At 37.5% G+C, this 13,450-nt stretch overlaps 1 protein-coding gene across 2 annotated transcripts in view; it reads right to left on the minus strand.

The window, feature by feature from the left end:
* Positions 1-13,450, minus strand: part of ZFAND3 (zinc finger AN1-type containing 3) — a 140,740-nt gene that overhangs the window by 29,696 nt on the left and 97,594 nt on the right. For both annotated transcript variants that reach the window (XM_021550485.3, XM_021550486.3), the window contains exon 5: positions 10,305-10,370. In XM_021550485.3, coding sequence (XP_021406160.1) covers positions 10,305-10,370 — 66 coding nt within the window. The remainder of the gene's footprint in view (positions 1-10,304; positions 10,371-13,450) is intronic.

The following is a 13,450-nucleotide window of genomic DNA, read 5'->3' on the forward strand; positions in this document are numbered from 1 at the left end:
GAAATCATGAACATCCTGGTTATTCCTCAGTACTACTCTTAGCAGTACTCAAATATGCATATTTACATATCTGAATATGTATGTAGAAATACACACAAATAAGCTCACACTGGTTCTAATAAAATATGAAATTTGAAAGCATTCAGCAATATCATAGTTTTGGTTTCGCTAACTTCAATGAGAACCTTCTAATGCTTTGTGAAATTCTCTAAAATATGATTAGCAAGAATAGATAATGTTATAAATATGAAATATTTGCTAGTCAGCTCCAGCGTGCATAAATAAAATTTGGTGCTGCTCTGCTTCCAAATCCTAGTGGTATACTCCAGCTATGTCCTCATCAATTAGATGGCATACGGTATTCAGGAAGGTAATTCTTCAAACTAATAGGCTAAAACAAGTTCTATATAGAAAATATTTGCTCTGTTATTTTTCATTCATACACAGTTTTTCTTAGTAGACCCTTCCCCCATTGGTATAATGAAGGTTTTCCAAGGCTAAGAGAGATATTTGAAAGAGGAATTGTAAAGAACTCTTGCCTGCTAGCAGTGAAAAAATACCTGCCAATATTTATCTTTCAAAAAACTAATTTGTCATTTAACTGCAGAACTTCAGTAATGTCATTAGTAACAGAAATCTTGCAATGAGAGACTATAGCTCCAAGGATTGTACCTGATTAATATCAAGGAAAAAAACCCTAAGAGCTCTTGTGTTTTGATAAAAATTTTCCTGAATGCATTTGTGAGATGGTGCATTCTGAAATGTAGAGCTAATCCATCTTCAAACTTGGTTTTAATTCCATTACTTTAAATAAAGCTTAACAATTTATATAGTTTATATTTTGACTGTGTGTCCTGGGTTGTAAAATAAGCTTGTATTCTATTTGCCATCTGTTGAAGGCAAACCTGTCGGACAGGTTTTGTTATCTCTCTCAGAGACAATGGTTTGCCCCGTAGAGGCAATGGTTTGTTTATACACTATTGACTGACTCACTGCCGGGCTGGTAAATGTAACACCGTGAGGGGTCCCACCCAGAGGGGGAAGCCAAGCACTCTATTGTTGTTTAAAGGGGTAGCTTTTTGGGGAGAGGAGGCAGCTCTCTGGGCGGGACTCCGAGAGAAGCAGCTCGCTCTCTCTCTTCGCGGGATTCCCAGAGAAGCAGCTCTCTCTCTCTCTCTCTTCGCGGGATCTCGCAGCGAAGCAGCCGGCGCGCGCTGAGGCGACGGCAGCGGAGCTCAGAGGCAACCCCGGCGCAGAGGAAGACCGGCCCCACTGCCACCAGATCTTCAGAGGAAAACTGTACCCTTCTAAAGATCACCACTGCAGCTGCAATTCATCAACCATTGCAAGGGAAGCAATTGTCCCAGCAGAACTGATACTGGCACCCCGACTCCTCAGGTTCTGGACTTTTTCACTGGTTTTGTTTGTACCGATTGCATTTGCCTTTTTAAATTGTTGTCTAGTTTTCTCCTAGTAAAGAATTGTTACTCCCATTCCCACATCTTTGCCTGAGAGCCTTTTAATTTAAAGATCCTGGTAATTCAGAGGGAGGGGGGTTTGCCGCTCTCCATTGCACAGGAGGCTTTGCCCTCTTCCACAGACTCCTGTCTTGTCGAACCAAGACACTGTGTTACTTTTTCTAGCAATTTTTTTTTTTTTTTGGGGGGGGGGTGAGTGGGAACAACCAACTCTGGCATAGGACACAATTCCTGTATACCTGACTCGTGTCTACAGTACACCAGAAGTCAGGCTGGTTTACCACGTAGTTCTTATTGTTTGGAAAGGAGATGTTTGGGAAGTTTCTACAAAGACCAGAACCAAAGACCAGGGAGAGGAAGAACAGATCAGTGAAACTTGGAGGATGCAACAATACGTGCACTGTCTTGTATCTTATATCCAGCTCCTTTTCAATTTTTCTTTTTGCTCCAAAATGTTGCTCTCATTAGTTATTAGTTATTCCTCAAAGTTAATGTTATGGAAATAATTTGGAACAGAAACAGGAAAAAGACATCACTTCTATGTTCATGAAACTGTCACACAAACATCTTTCTCACTTTCTTGGTAGTTATACTTCCCTGTGTGTTCAACAGACTAAAGAATACTTCTGAAAGGCTTTAAAATCACCTTCATTTATTTCTGAAGTACTTATGAAAACTATAATCTAAATAAAAACACTGAAAACTTGTTCTTAGAAGTTGTCTGATGCTCACTGAAATAATTAGTCAGACTAGAGAACTTCACAAAGAGTCAGATGAAACCTTGGGGCACTCACATCAAAAAGTACACCAGGAATCTGATTGTGGATTTGTTCCCTGCGGGTTACACGTGTTTTAAAATAGTAAAAAAAAAAAAACAAAACCTGAATTAAAAGGTAATGTAAGTGGCTATTTGTTTCAAATATATTTCAGGCCAGTTATTAATGCTTAATTTAATTTAAAAAATCTCCAGTGCAATAAAGTAACAGTTTTAAAATTATAATTTATAGGTTTATAATGATAAATTTAGAATTATGTGTATCATTTGCTAAAGCATACCTGTAAGGAAGCTGTCTGATCTGAACAGATCAGATCAGATCAGGGTGCTGACTGCTGAGGTAAAATCAATCCAATTCTTCAGCCTGACAGGAGCCAGGTCTTTAAAGTTAATGATCTCAACTATTCTTTGTGACATTCTCCATATTGTCAAAATTAAAGCAAAGCCTAGGCTCCCCAAATCCTCTTCCAGTAGAGTGTAGGTGAGAAATGCAAGACATACAACCCTGATTTCTTTACCCTTGAAATGAATGGACATGTGCTTTGTTTAAAGTTACGAGATGCAATTTTTCCAGCAGTCTCTGGTTATAAAACAAGGAGTTCAGAGATGTTGGGGGAACAATAAATAAATAAGGGTAATAGATCTATATTCTTTCATAGTATATACCTACTGTCAGAGATCACTTAATTGATCACAGAGATCTTGAGTTTTGAAAATGAAACATGGCATGAAACCACTAAAAAATAATAAAGGTAAAGCTGCTTAATTTCAACCAAAATATACATAAAGGAAAAAATATTTGCTCTTCAGTTTCAACAAACTGACAAAAAGACAAATTATTTGTCATAATTCCTTAAGACTTTGGTAAAAAGAGGTGGTAATATCTGAATTTTAAAGGACGATGACCTTTTAGCTGGATAGTTTTGTATTTGGCAACAATTTCACCAACAAGACTGAAAAGCATCAGCCTTGGAGAAAATGAGGTGAGAAAATGTTGAGGGCAGCAGCACATGTTTTTTCAGGACAGGAGAGTCTCATTTACAAAAAGCACAGGTCATTTATCCAGCTCATGGCCCAAGAGAATGCTGCTGCATGGACTGCTCTTCCAAATCTTTGCTTTGGGACCATCCCAACCCTCCCACCTTTCCAAGAGTCTCTCTCCTGGCTCTTCTCCACAGAGCTTGAAGTGCTTGAGGCACTAAATGCTTGTCTGTACTTCCAGATCTGTTCTCATTAAGTGCTATGAATGCTACTGAGGTTAGACTAAGTATCCCTAAAGACTCACATCATATTTGTGTTCCATTAGCGTCACTGAAAAAAAGTAGGTTGGAAGGGATTTCTGGAGGTCATGCAGTCCAGCCTCCTTCTTGATGCAGAGTAAAACAACAAAGAAATTGGATCAGGTTGCTCAGGACCCGGTACATTTTCAAAAGTTTTCAAAGATGTCACAGCCTCTGTGGGTACCTGTTCCAGTGCCAACTAGAGGGGAAAAATCTCTGCCCTTAATCAGCCAGCTATACTGTTCCTAACACAGTTAATCCAAACAGTGTTTATTCCTATAATCTGGGACCTTTAGTTTGACATTCAAAATAATTTCCTTATTGGCTCACAATTCAATGTCAAACCCTCTTAAGAGATCATCCTGTCCTACTGACCCAAGTACATTTTCCTCCAAGTTGTTCTTTTTTATGGGATTCAGAATTTGGAAATGAAAACAGATGAAAAATTTAAAACAAAATCAGCAAAAAGAGATAAAGATGTGAAAGCTGAGAAATGGACTTACACAAACCCAGGAAGTTTTAAAAGAGTTATTTGGTGAAGAACAAAAATGTTTCAAGGGCTTATCTGAGCTGCACAAAGGATAAAGGAAGACAAATTTGGATGATTTTGGAGGATAAATAAAGATAGTGGGAATAACAGTTTAAGTACTTGGAAGACATTTTCTGTTAGGATGCTGAACTTGAACTGACCTTAGAGAGCTGGGAATACTATGAGGTACACAGAGGTGTGTGTGTGTGTCAGCACCTGCACAGGCCACAAGGCCCTTATTGCCCATCCACAGAGATTCTGATTATTGTGGTTTGCTTCTGTTTTACCGGGTTGGGTTTTTTTCCTCCCCACAAGGGAAAAAATGGTTGATTCATATAACCTATGAACCTCTGAATAACCAAAATCTACCTGAATTATTGTACATCTCTGCCACTCACACCAGCATATACCAAATCCCACTTTCTGCGTGACACAGTGTCCTGGTTTCCACTGTAGCTTTCTTCCTAGATGGTGCAGTGCTGTGCTTTGGATTTGACATGAGAATAATGTTGATAACACACTGATGCTTTAGATGTTGCTAAGCAGTGTTTACACAGAGTAAAGGGCTTTTCAGCTTCTCACCTCATCCCACCAATGAAAGGGGCTGGAGGGCACAATAAGCTGGGAAGGGGGACAGCCAGGACAGCTGACTCCCACTGTCCAAAGGGATGTTCCATAACCTTATGGTGTCATGATCAGCATATAAACCAGGGGGAAAGCTGGCCAGGGGCTGCTGCTCAGAATGGATGGCATAAGTTAGTTATTTCTCTCTCCTTTTTGCCATTTCCCTTTTTTTACAATTTATTATTATTTTAATTATTAAACTGTTCTTATACCCAGGAGTTTTCTTTCTTGGAGATCATGTTTGACTGCCTTACATGGTCTTAAGAGAATTTATCTCAGTTAGTCTGGTTTTGGAGAATATAATGTTATAAATGGTAAACATTAATAAGCATGTACATTATCATGTTAATCTATTTATCTTATTCCACAACAGTTATTTTATTTCTTAAGGCCAACAGTCCTTTCAAGAATGATTACAACAGACTGGTAAGAAAAAGAAGTTAATCCTAAATAAAAATTACTGGCATGTCTCTTAAGTATTTGTAATTTTTTCTATATAGCATGTGACAGAGGGCTTTCACAGCCATGGTACATTTTTAATCCCTTTGGCCACCTCAGCTATCTAGCTTCCTCACTTGATGATCAATGCAAAGAAAAGGTACACCTAGGAGCCATGAAGTGAAAGTTAATTTCAAAGTAATACTGTGAAAAGTTTCCATTCATCTTAGTTTAGTGTACTTTTAACACAGCAGCAAAAGTATTCCTGTTGTAATACCATATGATAGAAAAATAATCTATTCATTTTATCCTGTCTGTACTGAATAGACACGGACAGAAGTCACTGTCTTCATATGCTGTCAAGCTGCTGCACACCTCTTCGTTTCTGAATGCTGTGTTTTTTCCACTAGTTGGAAGAAAATTCTCCTCAAAAGTAAACAGTATGAGTGATTAATGTAGGAACTATGAAGATGGTTGAAAAATGTCTTTAGTTCAAAGCAAATAGGGACTAAAATTCAAGGCATTTTTTTCACTGCAGTACTGCAGTTTAGTAAAGCGATGATTTAGATGTCTAGCACAGAAATGTGCTAAACTGTGGTAGATAAAAATCAAGAAAGATTTTTTTACAAAAAAAAAAAATATTACCAATTATTGTGTGCTAACAAGCTCTTATAAACCATCTGAGAAACAGCTGAAATTTCTAAACTCAGAGGCAAGAATCATCATAGCTACAGTTGACTTTTAACAAACTTTTTGATGTATTGATGCTAAAATCATCACTTTGGATTCTCCATCTAACTCAATTAATCTAAAATCATAGGATGCCTTCAGTGTCAAAGAAAGTTCAGGTCAGCCATAGACACTATTTTTAATGAACAAGTGTGGCTTTGTAAAGCTGAGAAAGGTGATAGTAGAAATAAATCATAAAATTAGAGCAAGTCCTTAATTGCATTTACTGCTATGACTTATTATGATCCTTAACAACTGGGAGGATTTTAATCTACAATAATCATAACACTGAGAAGGCTCTTAGATAACCAGGAGGAGAGGAAACCAATCTGTCCATCCAGATAGATATGGGAGCATAGAACAGATAATCCAGCATATCATAGAACTAGGCAATAAGCTGAGGCAGTAAAAAGCCATTACCATACATCATCTGATCATGGCACAGCGTCATCTCCCAGCCTCTATCCTCTATCCTGGCACATCAGTGCCAGTCCCAGGCACTTCATCCTGTTTGTAATTGCTGATCAGCAGCAATAAGGCCTCCATGCCTCAGCTCCTGTCCGTTCCACTTCAGCACCCACCTATTAGGTTGTAACTTTTATTTACAGCTTTGCTTGATGTGCTGCTCTATTAGTGCAGCTGGAAACTGAGCAGAGGGAGGGGGAAGAGTGTTCCTAATGGGCACTATTATTGCTAGGGCTTGGTGATTTACTATACTGCTCAAAGGCTGTTCTATCATCACTTTCCTGTTGGTGAAAGAGCTCCAAGAAAGCTGGATTTCAACACAATGCCCTCCAGAAGTCAAACACTAAAGAACACCTTAATAGTCACTTGAAAAACAGACCTCAAAGTTAGTTTAGTGCTATAAAGGCCTCTTCAGTAATCTTCTGTGTATTTTTTGCTCAGGAGCTTATTAACGTTTTAGAGCAATTAAAAAAGAAAATTTAATTAGTGGTGTATGAGGTCCTTTTGTCCTTACTCAACACATAAGGATTGATTAAAAAAATGATCTTATCAATGTAATGACTTCATGGTTTTAGCTCAGGCTCAAAAACTGTGTAATTCTATTTGCACAACTTGACCTTCCTATAACTCCTCAAAGGCTGTCCTCTCAATTGTGGAGGTTCAACCTCAATGCATTTGGATTCCAGGCACTGTTACAAGTAAGCACATATCTTAGTACAAGAACATCAATAAATTTGAAACTTCATAAAGGACCACAGCCCTGTTTAACCACTTTACTCAAGCAGTGAAATAATTATTTCAATCATCTAGACTCAATTTTTAAATTAGAAAACATACAGAGAAAAGAGACAGATTCTCATCTTGTACAATATAAACACCACCACACCAATCTACAACAGATACTCTCATAAAATGTGAGCTATCTACACATATAACTATACAAAATATTACAGATGCACATCTCTGATGAACTGCTACTGAGAAATAAAGTACTTAAAACCTCACCAACTTTATGGATATAATGTATGAATTGATTGTATCGTTACCACATTTTATCAGTCTGTTTCCACCATCTTCTCTACTGAACAATTAAAAATTAATTGAGCACACTCACACAGTTCCATAAATTTTTTCCAGGTTTCTTTAAGCTGCATAAAAATGTTATAAAATCTGGTTGTTTACAGATTGTGTAGTAAATCATCATTAAAGTTGTACAGCAGAAAAACAAGATGCTACTTGCTATTGCACTTTCCCAACATGGGCACCTTATACAAATGGTATGTGGGTGCCCAGTACTAGAGGAAGCCTCCCAGTACCTGCCATCAATCATCATATTACCCAACCATTAAGAAACAAATCAAAATGCATAAGAAGCTATACACTGGGCCATACAGTCCCATCATTCTTCCTACAAAATCCTCAGACTGCCAGCACTCAGAAGCCTTTGAGGCACCATCCAAACTAATGACTGCAAGACTTTATTTATTTTTTTCATTATAATCCCTGTCCTGTGGGTACACTGGAATAGAAATACTTCTACCACAGTGACGACTATGGCGAACGGGAGGAAAACCCCACTATTTGGTGTCATAATACTATTTTTTATCAGAACAGCTCTTACAGCATGCAGGTAGACAAGTACCTTAGGTAAAACCTCTTTTTTGTCTACGAGAATTTTCCTTTACCTTGGCAGATTTATTGTTTTGATCTTTCTTCAATTGTTACACTCATGCTGATAAAATATGAAAGGTTTGTCTCCTTCCTCAACATTCTGATGGAAACTTACATATAAAATAAGTAGGTCAAATTTCTAATTTTCTGTCTCAAATGCTGATCTAGGGAACTTTGGGGAAAAACTATGTTTGAAGGGTGAACAGAATTACACAGATAAAATCCAACACAACATTTTTTCCTCAAAGCTCTTCCAAGAAAAAGAAACATAGGATACTTACAGAAAATAGGCTTTAAACAATGTGTAGTGTTGACAAATACTGCTTGCATACTTTAAGTAGCTTCCTGGGAAGCTGAAGTGATTGTAGTGTGAAACAATTTGCTGGTTTTGGCAGGGATAGAGTTAATTTTCTTCACAGTAGATAATGAAGCTATGTTTTGGTCTCGTGGTTAAACCCTGACAAATGTTCACCTACACAGTATGCTGCTCATGCCTGAAGATGTCACAGCACTTCTGGGTAATATTTTGTAGCCAATGTTTTTTTTGTCAATTCCCATGACAACATGGTAATTTATTTTAAAAATTAAAGTTTGCTGAAAATTCAAGATCTGGAGAAGAAAACTAACTCTTGGTACCAGGCTCATTCATGTAAGGGACTATACAGATAATATGTAGATTTCTGAGCAAATAATGTAAGAACCTCAGGGGAAATTGAGGTAATTCAAAATTAGTAGATTTAGCTGTCTGAAGATTAAAGTTGTGGTATCAAATTAAGGCAATCTCCTCCTTTTCTTGCAAAACACATTAAATGAAAAACATACAAGCATGCACAGACCAAACAAGAGTACAAACTGAAAATAAAATAACTACTGTGCAAATTTTTCAATATGTCTTGTGGTTTCATCTGCTTTACTCCAAGGATCTTTTATTAGTGCTACTTCACATTCCAAATAATGAACTTACATTTCTTTTTGCTAAGCATGCACACAAAAATTTCCAGCAGTACTCTGGTTACTGTATCTGTAGTACCACAGTAAGCTTTTAAATTACTCTGCCATGAAAACCAGCTAAACATTACAACAGCTAACATATAAGGAAAATACAATTTAGAAATGCCATGAGCAAACAGATTAGTTTTCAGGGTATATATTGGCAAACATTCCATCTTGTTTAGATACATGTCCATGGCTCCACAGAAAAGAAAATCCAGTCTCCCTGTTTTGAAGAACTATCTTCCAGTTTCAAATTCAGTTCTTTGACAAAAACCACTCACTGTCACAGATTATCATGTGCTACTTGAGAAATCTGCACCTGCACCAAGAGCAAGGTAATGCAGCTTCTCTGTAATCTTCCTTCACTGCAGAACAAGCCAACTTGTATCACCACACATCTGCTGCAAGCTAACAACACTCACCTATGGAATAACTACAGTTCAGCTCAAACAGTAACTTGAAAGACTTTTTGAAAGAATTACTTCAGAGGAAATTTCCCTTGAACTCCTTAAAGAGCAAGAGCCCTTTACTCAAACTGGAATACCCTTCCTTTCTGCACATAAATTCAAATATAGGCAAAAATTATTTTGGAAACACAGGCTGCAAGAACATTGCCACTACCTACACACCCACCACTCTACAGGAGATTATGGCTTCCAACAGTAGTCCTGGTGGAAAGAATTGTGTGAGTCCCCCATAATCCACACAAAACCAAAGCCTGCAGAAGACCTGAGCCAGTGCAGGTACTGCTGCCTGACTGAATGAGTGCACGTGTGGTTTCTCAGGACAGATCTGATTCAGAAGCAGCGACTTCAGCCTGGCAATGACTTAACATGTTGCTCCTAATACCAGCTCTGTGAGAAATTATCCATCTACATCCTACATATAGAAATAAAGGCATCAAAGGACCCAAAGCAAGTAAAATTTAGTCCCAAAGCAAAGATCAGCTGTCTATACTGTGTCTTCAATCAGGTACAGTCAATGTACTCAGAACAGTTTTCTACTCAATACTTTGCATTTCAAGGGCAAGATTTCCAGAACACTATCACAATTATTAGACTTAAACAAATGATTACTCCTGTATGTCTTGTTTTCACAAAGATTAACTGAAAACAGAGTGTATTTATAGAATTATATTTAACAGGATTCTCAGATGAACTATCTGCCATACTAATCCTTTTATATATACATTTCTAGCAGCAAACCAACAATTATTTATTTTCATTTGGCATTTGCCAGGTATGGTTATTACCCTTTACTATTAAACTATAACTGCTTAATATAATGCAAAACCTAATTTCTTGACCCCGCAAAACACCTACCTGAGTCACAAGATCTTTTGGTTGGTGTGGTTAACGAGGCATGAGCTGTACCTGTGCATGGCCCACCTGGAAACAGAAAAGATTGTATGTCTCAAAACATCACCTTCATTTAACATTTACAACCACATCAAGATTCTACTTAAGAACATAAAAAACATGGAGGAGCACTTGTCTTTGGAGAGCACATATGGAAGTAGTTCTACTCTCAGTACTTCTTTCCCAGCTGAATCTGAATGTCTTGTGGTAAAAAAATAGATGAAAAATTGGGACAAAGTTACACTTTTAAAATATACTTTATAAATATTTCAAGAGGCATTTTTAGGAAAATATACACCGCAATTGCAATGCTAGAAATGCATTTAAGTGACCCACAAATAACGCAAGGGAAAAAGTGATCACTTCTGTGATATCAAATCTTGCTACTGACTCCAGGGAGATAACTTTGCCTCTGATCTTGTTCTCATTATGTGTTCTAAGTGTGGCACAAGCATATGCTAACAAGCTGTTTCCATGTTTAAGGTTTTTCAGCTCAGGACTCTTGCCCACTCATCTGGTATCTGCTTGGTAGTAAATTGCTTTCTGCCTTTTTTCTTAACATGCATAATCATTGAGGAGTTCTCCAGAGATCTTGTTAAAATAGCAACCAATTGAGTGTACACAGTGACTTGCAGAAAAAAAATAAATAAAAATAAACTCCATGCAGGGAAGCCAAGACAAATTGACAGTAGCACTGACAATAGTAGTAACACATCATAGCTTTGAAAATTGAGTATTAAAAATGGGAAGATGCTAGAGAGCCTGAAATTGAGTTACACCTTCAGAGTTTGACTATCAAAATACCAATAATCAAGTCTGCACTAAACTGCTGGTGATATAGCAATACCTGCTGGCAATACCACAGAGCTTAGTACAACAGGATGACCTTTAACATTAAGTCTTCATGCATTGAAAAATACTAAAAATACTTTTTCCCTTTTTTTATTTCCCAGTCTTTGCATATCTGGAAAGCAGCACTGTGACTATGGCAATGTTTTTACTTTTTCAAGTATTTTCAACCCTGGCTTGTTAGTAAACTGTTTCTTTGTGCTTCTTTCTGGGATGTTCCCCCTTGAAGCTTTCCTTCATTTCTCTTTTTCACTAAGTTTCAGGTCTCAGGCAGTTTTGTCTATCATGAAATATTCATAGCATTGTAACTCTTAAAAAAATTCTGCAGTTGAAGGAGAAAAATGTGAGGAACTTTTTTGGTGCATTTGATTTCAATGAAGTCAACTTGGGAACAGAGTTTTACACTCTCAATTTTCCAGAGAAGGACCAATAAACTTGATGAGTTTATTGTTTTCCCAACAAGTTCCTCCAGTAACACACACCATTTCACATCTGTGCGATGAGTAATCTTATAATAGGTGGTTACAATGGTCAAGAAGCCAGTTCTTAGCCTGCAGGCCAACACTAAGGGCACTCATCAGGACCTGGTCAGAGGTTAAGGGAAGCATCAAGACATGGAAAACTGTTGAACCTGACATAAGAAATTGCTGCTTGTGACAGGCAACAACATAAGTGGTTGGCAGATGTTACAGACAGTGTTGCAAGGCACTGCTGGATTCTCCAGGCTGGTAAGGAGGGAGTTGGTGAGAAATGGCTGAACTGCACAAGTAAGGGGAGGGGAGTGGTGGGGACCTCTATGCAGGGTCAAGTCTGTATATGAGAAGTGAAGAGGACTGGGAGTCCTGGGGTGGGTCCTTTCCTAGGCAAAAATACAACATCCTGCATGGATGGATCAAGCATCCTGGTATCACCAAAGTGGTGCTGGCTTCAAGTCTGACAGCATTGACAAGCAGCAACCTCTTCTCAAAAACCAGAAAGGGTCAAGTAAGCAGAAATAATTTTTTACAACATAATATTTTCAAATTTTTTTATATTCTGGCCTAGAAGAAGTTATCTTGATCTATGTTAGTACTACTATTGCCAAAGGCTCAGAAATGCTTAGTGTAGCGGTTGGGGAATTTGGGGAAGAAAATCAATACTGAAACAGAATCCTTACAAAGTTTTTTCAGTGAAACCTTCTGCATATTCAAAAACCTACAGAGCAGGTCTGTTAAGTCAGTCTCTACTTTCAGACACCAAGTATTTGGCTTCAATATAAAATGTGTGTAAGCAATAAATTTAACAGGGTACAGAATTTCAATGAACTGACTTCAGATGAAGCTCCTCTTAAAATGCAGCAGCTCTTCTGTAAATAATTTTAGTTATATTCTCCCAGTTTTCACTGAATAGACAGTGAGAGGCATCATCACTGTGGACTAACAAATAAGACTAATCCTTTCAATTATTGTAAAGTAAATATTTACAGTAGCTGATACCTTCAGCATCCAGCCAAATGTAAGAACTTTATTTCTCACTCTCTAAAGTACAATAAGTCGGTATGCATTCTGCACTTCCCTTTGTCAGAGTTTTCCTGTTATTTATTCTTCCCTCATTAGGTATGACTTTCATACAGCTTTGATTTGTATAGCACAGCACCAGAGTTTCAATAAAGAGTATCTTGGGATTTGCATGTATAGGCACTAGTGCCTAATAACCAGTGAAGTCAGCACGTACTTTGCTGAATTTCCTTCTGCTACTCCTTTTGTTCCACCATTAAAAATGTCATGCATAATTCAGTACTGTGGCCTTGGCTGTGCAGTTCCATGTGGAAGGCACTACATGGAATCTTTTGGTATACATAACTGTTAATTCTGTCATCTTTATATTGTTTGAAACAAGACACTGTATTTCTCAACGCTTTGATAAAAATTTTGTGTGTGAAAAAGGGAAGTCATAACAACAGAACACCAGTCTATCTTGGCTATTCACAAAGGTAGGCTTATAACTTCACATGATTCAGGATATATCTCCATTTTCATTACCAAAAAAAGTAATTTTTTCAATGTTATTTAACTATGCTACATAGAACACTTCAGTGCACAGTGAAAGGACACACGTGTCTAGCTTCTAATATAACCCACAAGGCTGTAGAGCTCTTTTTGCTCAGCACAAACAAGACATTAAAATGGAAGAAAATAAATATCTTTCAACTCTATATCCAATTAACAGATAACACAACAGCTTCTGCTCCTATTTCTCACAGTGTATGGTTTCTGACATTT

This window comes from Lonchura striata, chromosome 3, assembly GCF_046129695.1.
Source record: "Lonchura striata isolate bLonStr1 chromosome 3, bLonStr1.mat, whole genome shotgun sequence".
In the NCBI taxonomy this organism is placed as follows: Eukaryota; Metazoa; Chordata; class Aves; order Passeriformes; family Estrildidae; genus Lonchura; species Lonchura striata.